The 22,164-nt window shown below is 33.9% G+C and overlaps 1 protein-coding gene across 2 annotated transcripts; it reads right to left on the bottom strand.

The window, feature by feature from the left end:
* Positions 1-1,943: 1,943 nt before the first annotated feature.
* Positions 1,944-21,026, bottom strand: LOC140051423 (octopamine receptor beta-2R-like). 2 transcript variants are annotated; one of them, XM_072096635.1, is made up of 2 exons: positions 20,896-21,026; positions 1,944-5,412 (listed from the first exon to the last, which is right to left on the bottom strand). In XM_072096635.1, the coding sequence occupies exon 2, from the start codon at positions 5,400-5,402 to the stop codon at positions 4,308-4,310; it is 1,095 nt and encodes a 364-aa protein (XP_071952736.1). In that variant the 5' UTR covers positions 5,403-5,412; positions 20,896-21,026; the 3' UTR covers positions 1,944-4,307. The 2 variants fall into 2 exon arrangements, with proteins under 2 accessions (XP_071952736.1, XP_071952737.1); XM_072096636.1 differs by lacking the exon at positions 20,896-21,026 and adding an exon at positions 9,525-10,189.
* Positions 21,027-22,164: the final 1,138 nt, after the last annotated feature.

The raw sequence follows: 22,164 nt of genomic DNA, 5'->3' as shown, positions 1-22,164 counted from the left end.
TTGTTGATAAGCCCAATTTTGCAGTCTTAATAATGACCCTTCCACAGTGCATTTTACATGATATTGATCGAGGGTTTTTACGCCTCTATAGCCACTGATCAATACCATAATTAATGTACTTTTTTAAATGAATATTGAAATGTTTCAACATACCCAATTAAAAAAACGGTCCGTTTTCGAGTTCAATCTTTTGATTAGAGAGGTTGGAGTTTCATTTTGAACGAAAGTATTTATTTGATTGATAAGCCAAATTTCTAGTCCTAATGATTTGAGATTCAACGGGTTTTGCTTTCAATAATATAATTATATATATATATATATATATATATAAATATAATATTAAGTATAATTATGAATTCACCAACACTTTCAGGCCCAATAACAATGATCCCGGGCCCGAGTTTTTGTAGACCGGACTTCCATGCACAGCCACATGTTAAGGAATATGAATCTCTTTATGATTTTAATATGGTTCTAAATGATATTACACTACAACGATTAGACAGCAACTGTGCAAGACAACTAATAAAATCGGAATGATCAATTAATTGAACATTTACAGCATAAGGCCCATACACTAGGACGATAACGATCGACGATAAATAGACAAATGTGCATTTTTAATACATAAACCAAAAGAAATATAAACAATTCCTTTGATGAAAATTATATTTTCACACGTCCAATAAAATGACGCCATGATTAGTAAGACCAATAATATCGTGACAATACAGCGATTTTATTGTTTTTATTTATCATGAAGTCATTTGATTGGAATTTGAAAAACATTATTTTTATCAAAGACAGCATAAATGATTATCCTATAGGTCTAGAACGAAAACCTTTCTAATTTCTTTTGGTTTATGTAAAAAAAATGCATGCTATATATTTATCGTCCGTCGTTATCGTCATAGTGTAATTGGGCCTTTATACAAAAAAAATAAATTGATTACGAAGTTACATGTCATTTTCACCTATCACCAAAAAACTAACCTTTTCAACACTAATTAATTGTTACGAAGCCAATTTATATTATATATTTCATTAAAACTGAACTTTACGGTAAATGAAGAGTAAGTATCAGTTAATATGAATAATATAACTAGCAGGTCTATGAACTTGCGTCCAGACACAGAACTGTGACATTACTATCATAAATGTTGAAACCACTTATAAAACCTTTTTTTAAAGAAAATATAATTGTGTTAGGAGAAGGCTAATAAACAAATAGATAATGTACAAACCTTTTTCTGGATTAATTAATGGAGCAGGCGTTAATAATAATCTGCTGCTGCTACCTAGACTGATTGTTCACCTTCTGACGATAATTGATTGGACCCCCCCCCCCCCCCCCACGGCATCTGATAACCAAAAAAAAAATTACCAGGACTGTTTCAATGATTTAATATCTGACGGCGTATTATTATAACATTGGCCTAGATTGACAGTCAAAAGAAAGTCATTGTAAATACCTCCCTTTATGTTGACAGAGCCAAAATAAAGTTTTGACCATTATCGAATGATTATTTGACAGTGACTTATTATAATACCGGCCTGGTTGACAGCAAAAACGAAGTTATTATTTATTGAACAAGATTTTACAGATTTCCGTCTACATCTCAATAATACTGTATTATCAGCAAAGGCTTTCATATAGACTCTCTTCTCCCAGACGTTGTTTGGGTCCAGCAGCTACCTATAAATTATAGTCGAGTTTCCAAATTCACAAAACTGTCAGCCTTAGATACTAAAGCTACCGCTATGAAACAGCTTATTAATGAATGTGTCCTCCTGGGACATAGCTGGCTAGAGCCGCGGCGCGAAAATGTTGAAGAGCCAATTGGAATTGAATCAAAATGGGTAAAGGAATTTGACAACGAACTTAATTGGAAAAACCTTTTCTCAAATTTACACGCCTGTACAAATGACACTAGGCTAAAAAATATTCAATTTAAATTTATTCATCGTATAATTTAGACAAATACAATGCTCTTTAAGATGTCAAAGGTCTATTCACCAATGTGTAGTTTTTGCAAGGAAAAGCAGGAAACACTGCTTCATATGTTCTTTGAATGTGATCTAGTAAAGAAAATATGGGAACATGTAAAACAATATATGTATCGAAATATCAACAATAACTTAATTATTACCAAAGAAAGTATATGTTTTGGTTTTGGAAAAACACACAGTGATGCAAAAATTTAATTTAATTACAAAGTGGTACATTTTTAGTTGCAAAATCAAAAAACAATTACTTAATTATAATCACTTATTTCACATTTACAAAAAATACAAGGCAACCATATTATTTACAAAATGACTATTATAAAGTGTATTTTTGCGATACATTATTTTTTTTCTTTAATTTCATTACTCTCTTATTTTTGAGAGAGTATTTTATCGTGTTTCTTTTATTCGTTTTAATAGTTACGTTATGTATGTGTTGAAATGAAAAAAAAAAAAAAAGTACCATACTTCTGCGTTCCATAATATAACAATACTGTATAAAAAAATATTTAGAATTGGACTTCAGTTCTATTTGTTTTTTAAACCTTAGCCCATAAAGGGAAAGAAACAGATACATTAATTTATTTAAAAAAACGTTAAGTCATCAATTCACCATAAGTCTTTATAGTATTTCTAATATTTCCAATTATTGATTGATCCACTAACACAGCTTATATTTTACTATTAACTTGCTGATGACATTGACATACCTATAACCAATGACCTTTAATTAGTATCCGTATTTCAAGACAGTTTTACAAAACCAATCCAAAAAGAAAAACAGTACGAGGACAACTCTATTTCCTTTCATTGTGTTAAAATGTAAAATCATACCTTTAAAGGGTGGCTCCGGGTTTAAACTTTTGATCTAGTGTTAAAAGATAGGAATATCACTGAAATTGACTCTCGCCTACATTTTAGGCATCTTAAGTGGAAACATAATTAAACGGACGAATAGTCAGTTTTTATATAGCAAAATACTATTTTTATTACGAATAGTTGTCGGTTAAAGATATATTGTCTCCCTAAAAAACTACTTTTTTTTTCAAATTTGTTGTTGAATAGGCTATTTTAATGTCACGTAATAAGAGAACAAATTTACCTGAAAAATTTAATTCAAAGTAAAAAATACTTAAAATGTCTGTCAGACAATGGTTTTTGGTTCTTTTTATAAGTGAAATAATTATTTTTTGGTGTTTTTTTACAGAAGTGAATAACTTGATTAAAATTGCAAAATTAATCTTCATTTTTCATGTTTTGGATGACAATACATTAACGATTGTAAGTTAAAATATATATAATGGGAAATAAGTGGGATAATATCAATGTTGTTTCAAAGGTTTATATGTTATAACGGAATGTTAAGGGAAGAGTTAAATTACTATTATTGTTATTTAACTCTTCCCTTGTTAAACTAATGAACGAATTCGATTTAATTTTAAAGTAATACATAAGACTACTAAGTTTACGTTCCTTGTACGTTTAATTAATAGCTTACGGCACGGCAATCCACTAGCCCTATCATTTACGAATGCAAATTGAATCTTCAATTAATTTAATATTTTAAAATTATTAAAAAAACACAAAGGAATCGCAATCTAAAATTAGACCATTAATAGATGTCAAGGTTCATTCACCAATGACTTCCTTTTCGCGTTAATTACCATGTGTCATTAATTAACAGCTTGGAATAAAATGATTGATAACTAGGTCTATATGATGGTCCAACTTATACATTATTGCATGTAACAGATTATGTTTAGGCCTATAGACGCCTTTTCAACAGAGGCCTGTCATAGGTCAAACAACGTCTAGCGCAGGCGGACTTAATAACGAAGATGGTCTCATTTTAAGTAAAATCAGAACCAACAAAGGTAAAAAATTAAATACGTACAGTGTAATGATATATTAGAATGTTTAAATAATCTATAATGTTTTAAGTGTAAGTATGTAATACCTTTACAACAGTCCACATGTCATATATAGGCCTAACAAAATATGTTTGGACAACGTGACGGGTTAAATAACCAGATAGGTCTATAACATGATTTATCTGTCATTATTCCACAAGATTTATTATTTCATTCCTAACGCAAAAACAAGTCGAAGATCAAGTTCGAAAAATACATTTCATGTCGTGAAAATATGTCTGAGACCACATCGTGGATGTGGATAAATAAAGCTATCATCCAGAGGTATATTCCATTCCCAAAAAACAAACAAATGGAAGGATCTCACTCTGTAAATATTGTTGATATAAAAAATGAATAAATAAAACATAACATTGATACCGTAATGGACTAAATTGAGCACTTTTCGTTACCACCACCTATTTTACACTGTTCTAATTGATTGATACGTAAACGATAAATCGTGTCAGACGGTCTCCGCGTATAGCTGTGTGCCGCTTCACCTTTGCGGCACAACGCCTTCAATGATCCCAACGCCGCGCGTCTTAACTCGGCGTTCAGAAGTCCGTATACTATTGTATTTATGACAACGTTAAATATAGCTAGAAAATAGCCAATAGCAAGCATTGGTGAGTTAATTGCATCAAAGTCCTTAGTAAAATAGGCAATGTTTGAACAAATAACATATGGCGTTACGCAGACTACAAATCCAGAAAGAATAATGGCTGTAGTTCTGGCAGCCTTAATATCACTTCCACTAAGTCGGCTCAACGACCTATTCCGATTGAGAGTTTTTCTGTTTATGCTCCCCACAATACGACTTGTAGAGTTTGTAGCAGTTCTGTAAATTATTATGTGAAACGTAACTGCAATAACGATAGTCAATGCTACAATACCGTTGTTGAGATACACTGTACCGTAATGACAGTCTGCGTAGCCGAAATGCCCAGAAACATACAGACATGCATTAATTCCAATCGATGCAATCCAAAGCATTATGATAACGTAGATAAATTGCTTTTTCTGTAATTGACGATGCTTAAACGGATATTTCACAGCAACGCAACGTTCACACGCTAGTAGAATAACGTGTAGTAACGACGTGACTTCGAAGTACGAAGCGATGACCCATCGAGCGTCGGGTAAATAGTCTAAATATATAAAACTACGATTATTCTTCAAACATTCAACTGCTACAAATATGCACGCTATCATTAAAAATGAATCAGTCATTGACAGGCTCGCAATAATGTGGTAATACTTTTTTCGTGACTTCATCCTCACGATTGTTTGGAAAATCCAGGCGTTACCGAGTAAGACAATAACGCTTATAGGAAACATTATGATCGATAAGTATCTTTCAGTATCAGTAAGCTTGAAAGGTGGGTAACTCGCATTAAAGTTACACATGTTTCTCATGACGGTAGTCCTAAGTAACTCCGAGGTAGGAGTGTTAGTCGTCGTTTCTTGTTCATCAATTATCATTTCGTGAATCCTTTAAAAAATAAAATTAGATTGTGTTAGCAAAAAACGTGTAAAAGAACATTGTAAACGATATATTTATTTGACAACATACCTTCTAGTATCAAAAATGGTCTTCGTCGTGTCTTTTATTCTTACAACGGACGGTTAAAACACTTTTTTTTTTCAATTAATTATGAAACTACATACAGAATTATTATATATAACATTGTTATTGTATGGTATTCCTATTAAAAGCACTTTTAAGTGTTAAAATATTAAAATATGAATGAATATAGCATGTTATATGATTTTAAAGGCTGCGTGCTGATCAGCTGTCATTGCACTATATCATTTGACAGCCGTAGGAGGAAGTTACAGTTACAATAACATTTGTATGGTATTCCTATTAAAAGCACTTTTAAGTGTTAAAATATTAAAATATGAATGAATATAGCATGTTATATGATTTTAAAGGCTGCATGCTGATCAGCTGTCATTGCACTTTATTATTTGACAGCCGTAGGAGGAAACAAGTTTGTCGATAAATGTGCCTGGGAAAAAGGCCTACGCATGTTATATGAAATGCAACATCCAGGAAGCTAATCTACAGTCGTGCTTTATATGTGAAATGAAAGATAAATTCCATACAACAATAAGAGGATTCATCAACATCACAAACTGTTCACTCACAAACCGTTCACTCACAAACCGTTCACTCATAAACTGTTCACTCACAAACCGTTCACTCACAAACTGTTCACTCACAAACTGCTCACCCACAGACCGCCACGCACAAACTGCTCACTCACAACTGATCACTCACAAACCGTTCACTCACAAACTGCTCACCCACAGACAGTTCACTCACAAACCGTTCACTCACAAACTGTTCACTCACAAACCGTTTACTCATAAACTGTTCACTCACAAACCGTTCACTCACAAACTGTTCACTCACAAACTGCTCACCCACAGACCGTCCACTCACAAGCTGCTCACTCACAACTGATCACTCACAAACTGTTCACTCACAAACTGCTCATCCACAGAAAATTCACTCACACACCGTCCATGCACAAGCTGCTCACTCACAACTGATCACTCACAAACTGTTCACTCAAAAACTGTTCACTCAAAAACTTCCAATTCCAGTTCCAAAAGAAAATGCATCGATCCAGACTTGGGTTACACGCAGCTGTAGGCGAACTTTAATCAACCTACTTCATCTGAACAAAGTTAGAAGTCAACAGTATTAAAATTGTATTACCATTTCTGGTTCCACAGTCAATCGCAGTGCTAACACTGTGGGACCACATTATTGTCGTACACATTACTGATGCATTCCATCGATTAATGGCAAACGTTTTCGAGAGGCAGGTATCTCCATATTTTTAAAAGTAATAATAATTATTATTATATTCCAAACAGATAATAAACTAGAACATATAAAAAAGCAAATCAACTTTGCTAATTACCATACAAATTAATTGCATTCGTGGATATTATAATCAAGCACCAATGATGTGTTGACATTTAATTTATTGACCGATTGGATAAGAATATTAAATGTAATAACTATTGAACAATGCGTTGATTGATTGATTCTCGTATTCAATTTCCAGATTTTACGGTATACGACGCAGTAACAACCATTTCTTACGACCCAGGTATAGGATCTTAATGGCTAAATAATTGGATCATTTGCGCTTTTATGTGCATCAACTCGAATCAAATGGCATTTCACGTTCGTAAGACACAGCCCACGTCTATATATCAGATAATAGACTAATACATTATTTCATTAAAATACTTTTAGTAGGCCAAGAACTGAATTAGTTAGCTATTTGTGTTACAAAAAGAAAACATGATATTCACTGATGTGACGTAAACAGTAGAATTACGTATAAAAAATGATTTTTTGTATACAAAATAGGTCTATAATCGGTCACTGCATGTTTAGAAATGACGTAGGTATTGCCTCAATTACAATTGGTGCATGAACGTTTCAAATTCTCGGAACCCCTTGATGATGTAATTTTGATGAACAAGATTGATTGTAGACATGGATAAAAAAAGGTTCCTCAGCCATCACTCCAGAATGAAATAATAATATGATGATGTTTATGTGCGTACTGATGAGACGTCAATCATTACGGATGAGACGTCAATCATTACGGATGAGACGTCAATTATTACGGACATTCCATCAATAATAACATCGTAATCCGTCTATTGGTAGCATAGTAGAAGAGGAGGTAGGGGTGTTGTTGTTTTACATATAAACTAAAACGAGTCTTGGCTGCCTAGATTAATTCTTCCCAAGAAGCTTCCAATTATTTGAAATATTGCGTTGGTGGTGATGCACAAGGTAAAATGTAACGTGAAACTTCCTAATAAATGATTAAAAAAAATATGCTCAAACTCGAATATAACCCCAGGGAGCTACAATTTATATTGCCTATTAAGAATAAATCACAGTTAATTTGTTTCCGGGCGATGTCATATTACTAAAATTTAATCATAAATAATAATTTGATCAACACAAACATCTTCTATTGACAAGGTACAATGATTCTGTATGAAACTTACTAATATTACCAACAAAATTCTCAAACTCGAATAAAGAATAACCCCAGGTAGCTATAATTTATATTCCATACAACAAATGATATTATATTACTTAAATTTAATCATAAATAATAATTTGATCAACACAAACATCTTCTATTAACGTCTGATTGCATTTCATCAAATAATTGCTAACAGCGGAAAGGAGATATGACGTTGTATTTAAATATTTAGTATTTAGATTTCAGAATTGCTTGGCCTACATAAATAAAATTGACGTCATATTATTAACACGATACTTCGATATGATGTTTATACAACTATTGGTAATTAAATTTAGAAACTTCTGACAGAAAAAGGCCAATTATTGGATTGGTACTGTAGCGTATCTCTCTATGATGATACTGTATCCTAAATATTATAATATTTAGGCTATAGTATCATCATAGGGACATTTTGTAATAACAGATGCATGTAGCATAGACCATAACCCTAGCCACCTAAATACAGTAAACTGGCGACGATCATAGTCTAGTACATCGAGCTAACCACCTATTCGTCTCGAAAGATGTACTGTACTAGGTTGAGTGCACATAGCTAGATGTGTATGCTGGACCTACGGTTTATAGTCTTTTTTCGAGAAGACTCGTTCTACCACCAGAACCATGGAGCGAGTGAGGCTCTAACCATTACGGTCTTGCGGTTCCACTGTCTTAACCGCCATGTTATACCGTAAGACCAAAGAGGGGGCGGGATGACTTATTTCACTCTCAAAGTTCAGTTTCGCCTAATAGCATTAATTGTGGCTGCTGAGTAGTTTAGAGTTTCTCTTTGCCTTTCATATCAATAGAAACAACACCATTCATGTTAGAGTAGCTGTTTACTAGAACTTGAATGGTGCACTTAAACTAGATTAGATGTTTTTATGACAATTTTTAATAATTCATACACATTTTTTAATTAATTTAATTAACATCCTACCAGGTGACGTAAAGATGTTTATGGTGGTCTAAATAAGAGTTTTAACTTTACTAACACAAGTTAATTTAGGGATTCAGTGCGCAATGAGAACAGTTCTCGTGTAGGATTCAAACCTACGAGTATTATTGACTACGTAATATATTGCATTTAATATAACGCTCAAGTGCATTCACTGGCGCTGTAAATATTATGTGAAGGTCCAACTTAACCAAATGTTTATCGTCCTCTTTTTTAAAGGCAGTAGTTAGGTGGGAATATATCAACGCAGTATAGGCCTTATAAATATAATTAGGCCTATACACAATACAGAATAATCATATAATAATAATTATTAGGATCAACTAACTATATTTTTATTACTGTAACTATCATGGTATGTTCATTGCATTCGTCAGGTATCATATATTTTGGTAAGAGAGGGGTCATTTTTGCAAAAAATAGAAAAAATAAATAACGTCGGGTCGATTTCCTCGATAGGCAAGAAACAAATTTGGGAAGGAAAACGTAATTCAAACGCTCCGAAAAAAAAACCCAACTTTTTAAGATAATTATTATGACGTGACTATCAATTTATACTGGAAGACGATAACTTACCACCAAACAAACACTGCAGAGAAGACTATTTAAAACATTTCAACGACATTAGGCTAAAATAACCAACCGATTCAATGAATAAGACATCATTATGTGTTATTTCCACAACTATTTATTTAATCCTGTATGTCTTGCCGGCTGTTGGAAGTTTAAGCGTAGTAACAAATAGCATCCATTTGGTATAACGTCAAAGCACTTTATATCGACATACACTAGCTATATCACGCAGTTCGAAGAATGATCCGAGAACAAGTATATCTCACTATTTTAGTTGAGCTTATATCTACGCATGTGCAATGACCTCCTACAGGAAAAGGCAGTGAACCAAGTGGTTATGAATATGAAAAATGTATATCATATCGGATATCAAGTATTGAATATTAGGCCTAGCATGCTGTAGTGTATGGAACGCCGTTTACGCAACATTTTGATGATATGAATTTTATGACGCGATATGTGAATGAAATGCATCGATATGAATTGAATGGCGCGAGATATGAAATGTTTTGAATAAAATGTTTTGAATGAAATGTTTTGAACGAAATGTTTTGAATGAAATGTTTTGAATGAAATGTTTTGAATGAAATGTTTGAATTGAATTGAAAAGTCAAACTATTGGCGGCGTATTCAAAACATTTCATTCAAAACATTTCATTCAAAACATTTCATTAAAAACATTGCATTCAAAACAATTTATTCAAAACATTTCATTCAAAGCATTTCATTCAAAACATTTCATTCAAAACATTTCATTCAAAACATTCAATTCAAAGCATTCAATTCAAAACATTTCATTCATAGGGCCTATATCGCGCCATTCAATTCATATCGATGCATTTCATTCACATATCGCGTCATAAAATTCATATCATTGAAATGTTGCGTAAACGGCGTTCCATAGTAGTGTATTATACAGGAGTGGTATAGCGTTCGGTCTAAATACAAGTATAATATTATTTGAATAAATACACGTTCAGACTCAACTTTATATGTCAACAAAATATCGGTCGTAAAATAATACCAGGATTCAAAGATGAATAGGTCTATTTCTATTGAAAGAATAACATTCAGTTATGATAATGTATATTACTAGATAAATACAAACTACCTGCATGTCACGGCTAGCGCACATTCTTAATCGTATGTTAAAATTAGAAACAACGTCAGACGGCAGTGAATGTTTTGTATTTGTTCTTTTTATTATTGCAATATTCCAAATACAAAAAATGGACCGACACACATTTATGACAGGGGACACTTATAGTGATGTAAATCCTCTTCTGGGAATTTACCATAATCATTTAGGCCCAAATATAGATTTAAATTATCGAAATGGTAACTAGGCTAAGTTTGAAATAACGTCTAAAATAAATAATTACAGTATACCAGGTTACTACATGTACCACAGTGCACACATATACCATAATTAGGAAAACTTTATTAGTTATAGATCACACTGACTGTTTATAGATAGATCAATACTAATTTATGAACATAATTAACCTAATATAAACAGCTCATCAATTATTTAATATTATTAGTATAATTCAATTGATGCCAAGATTCTTGGAAAGACATTGCATTTATTAGCGAAATGTGTCGGCTCAATTTTCGCAGGTATAAAATAAACGAAAGCTATTTTAATCGACAGCTCCTACGTCTACTGCATTACCGGTACGTCATCACATTTCCCAGGGGTTCTGCGTCAGAAATTTCCGAATCGGACAATTTCATCCGTATTTATTAATAAACTCAGTCCCGGAAGTGCTTCTTTTGGGACAAATTTAGAGACAAGTTCATTTGGGGTTTAAAATTGCCTTTTATTCTCTATTCAAAGACATGAACTACTCATCAGTGTTGACACAATTGTTAAATATTTACTTGATCAAGACTCTACTCTTACTTCTAAACCATCAACTTTTATGTTATTTATAGCATATTTTATGTTCAGGAATATTTAGTTGGTACCAAAATATTTACATTTAGATTTTGTTGTTATATATTTCCACCTTCTATTGTGGCGCAAACACCACTTTTATTTACATTCATATTATCTCATGTCATTACATAACATTATATCACTTAACACATTTTTGTGAATTCCAAATGTTACAATTCATCAGTAGTATTAAGCTAATGTTTGTTATATGTTGCACAGAGGCTCCTAGAGACTAAGACCCCATTTACACTTACGATTTAGGCCGGCCCTGGGTCGGCCCTGGGTCGGCAATTGATAAGTGTAAATACTCCAAAAAGTTAGGCCGGCCCTGGGCCGGACGCAGATCTGGGCCACCTCTCCAGGTAGGTTCAGGAGCGGCTTTTACGTTTGGGCCGGCTTACGCAGTGAACCGTGAACAACGTTTGACCTTTTTATGAGGTTGTTGTTATGACGATCCGACATTCTCAGTACATACCGTACCTTCCTCCTTTCCGGGCGACAATTTGTTTTCTTCATTATATAGTTAAATTTATTTTCAGACATCTTCTTTCAATAAAGTATTCCTCCGCTTGTTTCGCATATACATAAAATATAGCCATATTATATATAAAACAGTGGGGTTCATTTTGTTTTTAATGGGACAAAAAACAACAATACAGTATAAATATAAAACGGTCGGTTCGCGCGGAGAGTTGAATTGACGATCGAGAGAGAGAAAAATGTAAACAAACTGTACTTCGTATCCCAGCATGCAATGGTACTTCCGATAAAATTATTTACGACCAGTAATCTGCGTCGCTAGTGTAAACGCTTTTGGGCCGGCCTAAAAGGTAAATATTTGCAACCGGCCCAGGACCGGCCCTGGACCCAAACGTAAGTGTAAATGGGGTCTAAGGCTGTGTCTTGTGAGGAGCCTCTTCTGAGTGAAACAACAACGAAAATGGAGAATGTTTGATAGGGCTGGATCTGGATAACCCGCAGAGTTCGTATAGCTTATTATGTCAAATAAATGAATCACTTTACGATGTATAGTATTGACACATCGGAAATAAGTAAATACCGACAAGTTAAGAACATCCATGCCTCTGGAAAATGTGTTTGAATGATAAAAACGGAGGCGGCCCATTTACAGACAGATATCAATCAAAAAGTATGATTCGGGATGATTAATAAATCGACTCAACTGAAACGTCATGAGAAATTGAATTGAATGAATTTTAAATCGTTTTATGATAGTAAGCAAGTTCATTAACAAAATGCACGGTACGCGCACCGTAGGAAAAACAGCAGATGTCATTCATGTGGAAGATCCACACACCAAAACTAATATTTAAAATGTTATCTTTCCATTACTAAAGTTCATCATCCTACTCAGGATAATTGCATAAGTTATTGGTGAACATCATTGTATGTTATGTGGAATAATGGATTAACGCACCGGTAGGAATGGAAGGAAATTAATCCACTGGGAAGTGAGTGAAGTTTCTCCATCTGGTATTGACAACAATCACTAAAATGAAAACCATTTAGGGGATTTCCCTGAATGTATTGGGCGTTGGGTTACAAATACATGTACCATCTATATATAGTGTATATTTCAAACACTCCGTATATTTGACTTAAACCAGGGTAGTTTACAAAAAAATGAATTTATTACTGGTATGTTTTGAAGGAACTTTTATTAGTATTTCTTGTCAATTATCATAATTTTAAATAAGATATTAGATGAAGAATGCTTTAAATTTAATGTGTTTAAAAAAAAATTAATATTTGATGAATAAATGTAGTTTTTTTATAATGTTCCATTTTGATAGAGCAACTATACTTTTCAATGAAAGAATTGTATTATTATTTTGATGTTTTAAATTTGTATATTATTCAAATTTTGTAAATAAAACTCAATTCAGCATTTTGCTGCTGCAATTTAATGTTCTTTATTGTATATACTTGTTTTATTAAATACCAATAATAATAATAATATTACCGCTGCGATGGCTCTATTAGTAATAGGATAATTGATAACAACGCAAATCTCATTTAGTTTTAATTAGGGCGCCATTGGTTTGCAATATTGGATAATCAGAAGCCTGTCAAATTCTTATAGCGATATCAATCACATTTTAATAGAGAAACTCAATGATTACGTGGATCGCCATCAGCAGTTACATTGTATAGGCCTACATTTTTTGTTTACAAATCATTTTTTTTTCTCAGGCTTAAAATTTAGATGCTAATATTTTTGGTCCATTCAGCCCAAAATATTCTTACACAAATATGTAGTTTAACATTTTATTTTTTTAAACTGTATTCATTGTGTAAGTTTCTTATTGGTTGAACCTATCCTTTCTATGTGAATGAAATATATATAGAACTGCCAAGGGTGTTTACGGATGACCGGTAAGTTTCAACCCATCCTGCAGTGCATACCATCCAACTGAATTTTACATGTAAACACATACCATACGAAAATCATCACATTCTTATTAGGATGGTGCGAATAGATAGTAACCTAATTAAAATTGAGATATTGCTCACTTTAATTTTACATCATTTTTCCTGCTGGTATTTTATGTCTGAAATAAACACCCGATTATACATATGTTACTAGATAGATTCTAACTCATTATAGCAAGTCATATAGCATAGAAACAAATCTTTGTTAAGTTGATAATGCGTAACGCATACGTGAAACACAACTTCAAAAACTCTTTGTCTTATATTAACAACTTGTTCTATAATATTATTTTATTATATTATTATATAAATAATGAATTTTTGTATATACATTATTGAATGAATAAAGATGGGAGAGACCCATAAAAGATAAAAAAAACCTGTTTGTTTTATCATACATTGCATAATATAAGAAATCTACATACATCTATATATAGAAACAATTCGAGACTGAAAGTCAAGTCTGACGTCAACACAGATGCACAGTTTAATTGGGGTGGAGTAAGTAACCATGACGAAAATAAAAGTCGGTGAAATTCAGAATGGAGACTGTAAACAAAAACCACAGAAAGTAAAACATACACAATAGCACAAGGAATATGGATTTGTATTAAACTATAACACTTAGAAATCCAATGATTATTTATCTATTTATCTATTTATTTTACTTATTGTGTATGTTTGTTATTGTAGTTTTAGTGAAGTGAAGATTGGCATAGGTCTAGTCCAAGGTTAAGTTAGCATTTATATTTAAATATGATTACTATGGTATTATTTTGTATAAAACGGTTTTCAAAATTTCAGTTTAGAGTATACTTTGCTAGCAAGTTTCCTCCTTATCGAAGTCAACATTCAAAGTATACGAAGTGTTGTTTTCGACAATTTTGTAGTATTTTGCAAAAAATAATATCTATTCTAATTTTGAATACAGTACTTGTAATTAATACTGTATTTTTTTTGGTAAATCAAAGAAATCTGCTATTTATCTATGAGTTTTATTAATTTTTCTCGATTCTGTTCCACAAACGAAACTTTGTTTCCTTCTTACTTTCCTTCCCCCAATTGCGAAAAAGCCTACTAGTTTCAATTTTACAAACTTGCCATCAGGTCTAATTTGTCCGGCTTATCTTCCCAATCATATCTTGTTCGTGGGGTTTTGATCGGAGGTCGGGAAGGTGGCTAAATTGGTCGATTTGTATACTAAAAACCTAGGGACTATAGTTTGTTTTGTAAATCAAGGGTTTATTCAGAAAGAATTCTTCAAACTTGGTGGGTGGGTGCAGATCGAAGAAAAAACGAGATCGTCAAGGTCATAGGCCAAGGTCAAATCTGAAATTTTCAAGTAGCTCTGATCGAGCTGAAACTTGAAATTGAAGAAAACTATCCCGATGATAGTGGGTGGAGGAGTCTGAATTCGGTATCAAGTAGGGCGCCATCCAAGTCATGCGATGTCAACGGTTAAGGAAAAATTTCAAAATTGCTCCGAATGAGCTGGAACTGAAATTCTTGACCAATAGTAAAATTCATGGTGTGTTGAAAGTGTACAAACAATTCATAAGACTGGATTTAATGTTCTATTGAACATAGTCTCTAATTGGTTGTTTTTTAAATTAAAGATTAACGCGGGTCTACGCCAATACATTTTAATTTGATGTCACTTTTACTCATTTTAATAGAATAGAAAACTAAAAACCACAGTGTAAATTGACTGTTATTTTAAAATAGCAGCAGCATAAAGTAATTGTTGTCTATTGTGTATATATCAGTGTTATATTTCACAGAGTTTATAGTTGTATCATGGAGGTAGACAATTACCTCTATAGTTGTATGTTGTTTACTTCGTTCTTTGAGACTTCACGTAGGCGTAGGCATCCATATTATCTATTAAACTTAAAACAACACCTATATACCTGGAAATAGAGTTCAATTTGCTTGGCTAAGGTTATTTTTGCTTCACTCCATGTCCTGTTTTCGCTACAGGTCGTCATATCCCATTGTTTTAATTAATTAAGGTTATGATGATATGCAATCATTGCAGTTCCTGTAAATGTATCTAAAATTTACTTGTTTACTTGTTTACTTACTTGTTTCCCGTACACTTTCGTCTACGGGATCGAGGCGAAGCACTCAGTGCTTAAAAGCCCCTCTTAGCAATAAAATCATATTCTATATAGGCTAATAGGGTGAAAACTTCAGCGGGTGGTTAGACCATGCGACGTTAAGTTTTGCTTTGAACAAGTTCACCGTAGCACATGAAACTACATCCGTAGGCAGAGCATTCCATAAGAGAATAACTCTTCTGGAGAACGTGTCCCTCCTAATATTAAGACGAGAGCTTTTAAACTTGAGTTTATATGGGTGTCCGCGTCGCCCACGGGTCCGAGATTCTAGATCAAATTTAAAAAATGTGTTGATCGAAATACGATCGAAACCTTTAACAATCCTAAAAACTTGGATAATATCTGCTCTCTGCCTTCGATATCTCATGGTAGGAAGACCAAGAATTCTCAAACGTTGTTCATAAGGAATATTACGGTACCTAGGAATCAATCTTGTTGCTCTTTGCTGGACCTTCTCTATTTCATCCTGATCTCGTTTTCTAATAGGATTATAAACAGTGTTACAATATTCAAGCGTTGGCCTGACAATAGACTTATACAGCTTCAAAAATCCATCTTTATTCAAGAATTTAAAAGACCTATAAATCATTCCTAGTTTCTTATTAGCTCTTTTACAAATATCCGCTACATGCAAATTAAAGATTAAACTAGGATCAAAGGTAACACCTAGATCTTTCTCCTGCTTTACCTCATGTAGTAAATTACCAGCCATTGAATACAAGAAATTGGGATTATCACGACCATAATGAAATACCTTACACTTAGTGTCATTAAAAGGCAATTGCCAAACATTAGACCAATGGGAAGCACTGTCAATGTCTCTTTGAAATAAATCCGCATCATCAATGTTATTGACCACTCTATACAACTTGGTGTCGTCTGCAAATAAACGTATACTAGATTCGACAACATCAGGTAAATCGTTAATGAAGATTGAAAATAAGATTGGGCCCACAACGCTACCCTGTGGAATTCCACTTAATACTGGAACCTGTGATGACAATTGACCATTGACACTAACTCGTTGTGTTCTATTTGACAAATAATTAGAGAGCCATCCTAGTAGATTTCCCATAATACCAAAACCTTTCAATTTGACTAGAAGCCTTTGGTGTGGCACACTATCAAAGGCCTTTTTATAGTCTAAATAGACACAATCAAAGCTATCATGGTTATCCAGGTTAGTAGTCCAACTCTCCAGGACATCAAGTAGTTGTAATGCACATGATCTACCTTGTCTGAATCCAAATTGCTCATTGCACAAAAGACCATTACTCTCAAGATACATTACAAGTTTATCCCTAATAATCCTTTCCATCATTTTCCCTATGACCGACGTTAAACTAACCGGTCTGTAGTTAGCCGGGAAAGTATTATGAATATTTTTCATATTTTAAAATAAATATAACCATCGTTTATATTCTTGGAAACCACTATAACAATACATACATTTGCCGTTTTAAATCCAAATATATTGTGATATTCTGTTTATTTTGACGAGAAAACAGTTTTATAATAATGTACAAACTGTTCAAACATGAAACACACAACGTACACAAATCTTGTTTAGAGTGGAAAAAATGCATTGTATTCCATGTATTCAAAAAAATAAATACTGCATGTACAGCATAGTGTAAATACACAAACTGAGCGGAATGACATGACTATCATCGAATCCCGCAGGGTATAACGTGATTCTTTCAATACCACCAACATCTTGTTTCAATTTTCAGACGATGAACCTTCTGACCTCGATACACCGTTAAACAACGATATAGCTCACTAAACAGACAATACACTTTTATTGATATTCGGTTACAGGACGACTCTATTTTTTTATAATCGTACGTGTATAAGGTAAAAACTGTTGTTAGTGAACCCATTAATGAACCCGGATCTAAACTGAACGTTCATACATCTGACCCCTCACGATTCACGAATAAAACATTACAATGAGGTAACCGTGCAGTTTTCATCAGCTGGTACCGTGTATTTTGAACATTGTATACGATAGTTATCACATAGAAATGAATGATTTATGGCTGATCATAAAGCATGGGTTTTACGATTATATAGAATTTTAACAGTAGATTTCATTCAAACTCAAGTAGGCCCGAGTTTATAAGAGTTCATCAGTCACACATATCTTGGACCCCATTTACACTTCATCGACGATTTCTTAGCCGGCCCGAAGTCGGCCCGACGCCGGCTTTCTTTTTAGCCAGCAATGTGTTTACACTTACCCAAAAAGCCGGCCTCGGGCCCCTACTATTGTGTTTACACTTGCTCTCGCGGAAGAGTGCTCGATGGTACGATTTCGCTACATTCACGTCATATCCGCTCATGTTAAAAAGGCCTAGGCCTATCAACTTTATCAAAAAAGAATCAAATAACGGTATTTAATATGGATCAAAACAATTGTATTATTGCTTTACTACTAATGTTTGCGTCTCGTTTTCTAAAGAATAGTAGTAGATAATACGCCTTTTTTACGAAACGGGAAGACATCTTCGATCGATGAAAACACAAACAATGCCGTTCAACGAAGCGTAACTAACAGAAATAACATAGCGTTTTCAGCCTATTTTCGGAGGACAAGTTACTTAAAAATTCGTAACTCCTCAACGGACAGTCGTATGGACAAAATTTGTACTGTAAAATGTTCTTTAAAGATTAGCCTATATAACTGTGTGATTGAAAAAAATTAAAATTTTTTTTTTCACTTCTTAAGTCCATCGAAAAAAACACCACAGTTTATAAGCATAGGCGCCGCATGGTGTCCTGAAATCCCATGAAAACGCTATCTTATTTCTGTTGGTTACGCTTCGTTGCACGGCATTGTTTGTCATAGATCGAAGATGTCTTCGTTTCGTGAAAAAGGCGTATACTATCTTCACCAATTTAATTTCAATGAAGAATTTCCGATTCATCAGCAATAAGTTTCGTAAACTTAAAGCTATAGTTGACCCAGAACGTTCATTTTATGACCGCGAGTGTTTACACTATACGAAGTGCCGGCCCGAAGCCCGCAATTGCCGGCCCGAAGCCTACTCTAGACTAGGCTCAAAATTGAGCCGGCTCGAGGCCGGCTCGGTTGTTCCCAGAGTGTTTACACTTGTGCACTTTTGGCTCGGAGCCGGCCTCGAGCCGGCCTCGGGCTCGCTAAAAGCTGAAGTGTAAATGGGGTCATAAACTGAGGGTCCCAAATGATCAGCAAATGCTGGATGGATCACCCTCATTAAATATGGTTAAAATAAAAAAATATTTAAAAAAATTAAACTAAATATTCCTCTGTTTATAGATACAATAAACAACAGGCTGAGGCAGGTTCAAGCCCCCTCTAAATTTCACAAACTGTAAGGAAAAGGATTGGTCATCAAATTAAGTCAGCATTTCACTACTTTAGGCCCTGGTTTCCCCCTCCCCCCGCCCCCTCTATTTCAATATCCCGAAACAGTGTTATTTCAATTCCTATCTAAACATTTGAACATGCATTGAAAACCATGAGAGACAACAGAAACCCACACACAGTAGTACAATGGAAGTGCGTCATGAGAACAAGATCCGAGTCCAAGATAATTCGCCTTTTCATCTGAACATTCATATGCTTAGATTAGAGTTCTCAGTGCCTAATAATAGTATCTATATTATAAGTGAACATATACACGTTCTTTACTGTTACTGTGTTCTATTACTATATTTGAACATCATCCGCCATCTAGGATCGAAGTTAGGGGCCACAATACAAGGTCAAAATCGCCCACTTTCGATGTTTGTTCGTTTTACAAATTTCTGTTTCTGCATGTAACCATGGGGTATCAAAATGATCGCAATTGTGGTTGCAAAATCTTAAAGTATTTTAATTATCCCTGCAAAGGGGCTGGGAGTTTGGGGTGGGGATGTAGGCCTATCACCAAGACCGAAACTGTATTGGGAATGTTTTAAACTACTTATGAAAACTGCTACTGAGGGATTATGGGTTGGGAGTGATGGCTAACATAATTTTTATTGGAACCTTCTTAAACACATCACCCAGTATCTGGGGTGTGTTTGAAGTGGGAGGAGGAGGACCGAAAATGCTGGCGTAATGAAGTAGCCTATATGATTGGAATTGTAATAGGAAAAGTTACTACATTTGAACTGTCCAGGGGAGGAGTTAAGGTTTGTTGATTGTGGCTTGGATGGTTAGAGGACAAAGAAGGCTAGGGGGCCGCAGTATCAACATTAGAGATTTTAATTATCAGCCAATATTAAACCTATTTATTTACACAGTTTACAACGTACTTAAACCATAGGCCTATCGTAGCTATGTATACACTCTCAATTTGAAGTTGAATTGAATTTGTACTGGGAAGAATTTTTTTTTTAAAACGAGTGTGGGGTTTTATTGAAGAGGGGTGGGGGTTGGTGAGTATATAGGGAAGTAGGCCTACTGGCGTCGGGTGTTATGTACTGAGAAGGCTTTAAACTAATTTTAAAACCCGCCCTGGGGCGGGTATAATTGCTAGTTAGTAATATAACAGACATTGCACGAATAAAATTAGTACACAAAAATAATCACCTTGATCAATACTAAAAATATCTATAGCCTAGCTAAGGTCAGGGAGGTATACCTCTCTACGTTATGATAGAAAATTAAGGTGCCAATTAGTAGTTATTTAATAGGCGAGGGTACTTTTAGTGCCATTTTATCGTCTTGTTTACAACTACACAAACTAGATTAACATTTTATTGGTTAGGAAGCTATTTTAAACGTTTAAACTCCCTGTGTTAGAATATGATACTATGCACCTTATATGGAAAATAATAATATTAATACAGTAACATAGGCCTAGCATAAACCAACATTGAAACTCACCTTTCAGGACCTTATTATTGATAATCTTCCTTCTGGTCTGAAAATACAGAACCTATCGCTAACATTTCGAATTTTAATTCCATAACATTTTGGTGTCCTCAAAAGGTAAATAGTTATTCAGGCAAGGCAACCGATGGAACGTATTGTAAATATTAAAAGTCAAGGACATAAAATGCACCGGTGGTTTTCCAGAGAATTGTTTTTATTGGTCCACAATGTTTTTTGTTTCAATAAAAGTTCGCATTGGTGGCAGCATTTATCGAAAGGAAAGTTTCGTTGTATGCTCTGTAAATCTGCAAACGATCATGCTAAACATTGTCTTTTTCTCAGTGGCCAGGGCCGGAGCCAGCCATTTTTTTCAATTTTTACCCCAGATCTTCATATTTTATATTAATAATTATATTTAAAGCATATTTTGCTCCGTCTGTTTTTAATCTGAGCGCTCACTGGCTGAACCCAGGGGCCCCGGAGGTTATGAGCAGTGCCCAGAAGCAAAAACAAGGCATAAAATATGCCGAAAAGGCTAAAAACGCCCGAGGCCTCCATCGTTGGACACTTTCCTGAACCGGGGGCCTCATATCTCATGCGTTACGTCGCATTGCATTTTCTTCTATGTAGTTGTTTTTACGTTTTGGTTTTGGCTTCACTTTAAAAACGTTATTTACAAGGTCTAATATTGTTTAGGCCTAGTTTATATTATTATATATTCGATAGTTTTGTCGAATCAATATATTATAACTTGCTTGAAAACCTTAGCGAACGTCATCTAAATTTGGTTTGGAATCGATGTTCTGGTGGTAGCTATGACGGAAAACCTTTGTACTGAGCATGCAAACATCATAATATCGACATTCCCCGTTTTATACTTTTCAATTAGTTTATTACATTTTCGAAGCATTCTTGTTTAAATATCCGAAGCAAACTGAAACACGTCCTGAAATGAATGAAGATGAACTTCATATGATAGAGCGCCATCTGGAGACCGAAGTTATAACAATTAGATTTATTTATGAATTGTGGATATTCAATGAAAATTAAAGGAAATAATCGAGAGGAAAAGAAATACAAGAAAATAATAGGGAAGTCAGAGGAGCCATGATGTGAACATTTAGATGTACCGGTACTGAAAAATTGACAGAACAATTCACGAAACGAAAAATTATCAGAAACAGTTGTAAATGGAAACGTCATTCAAAGTTTATTAAATCTCTTAAAAAGTCAGTATATTTTTAAAAGTTAACATTTCTCCGAATCCTTAAAATAATAACA

Source organism: Antedon mediterranea, chromosome 6 (assembly GCF_964355755.1).
Source record: "Antedon mediterranea chromosome 6, ecAntMedi1.1, whole genome shotgun sequence".
In the NCBI taxonomy this organism is placed as follows: domain Eukaryota; kingdom Metazoa; phylum Echinodermata; class Crinoidea; order Comatulida; family Antedonidae; genus Antedon; species Antedon mediterranea.
The sequence above is the reverse complement of the archived record's forward strand: the minus strand, read 5'-3'. Positions and strand labels throughout refer to the sequence as shown.

Excerpts from the sequence above, each read along its gene's own strand:
- LOC140051423 (XM_072096635.1), bottom strand. The coding sequence starts at position 5,402 with ATGATAATTGATGAACAAGAAACGACGACTAACACTCCTACCTCGGAG.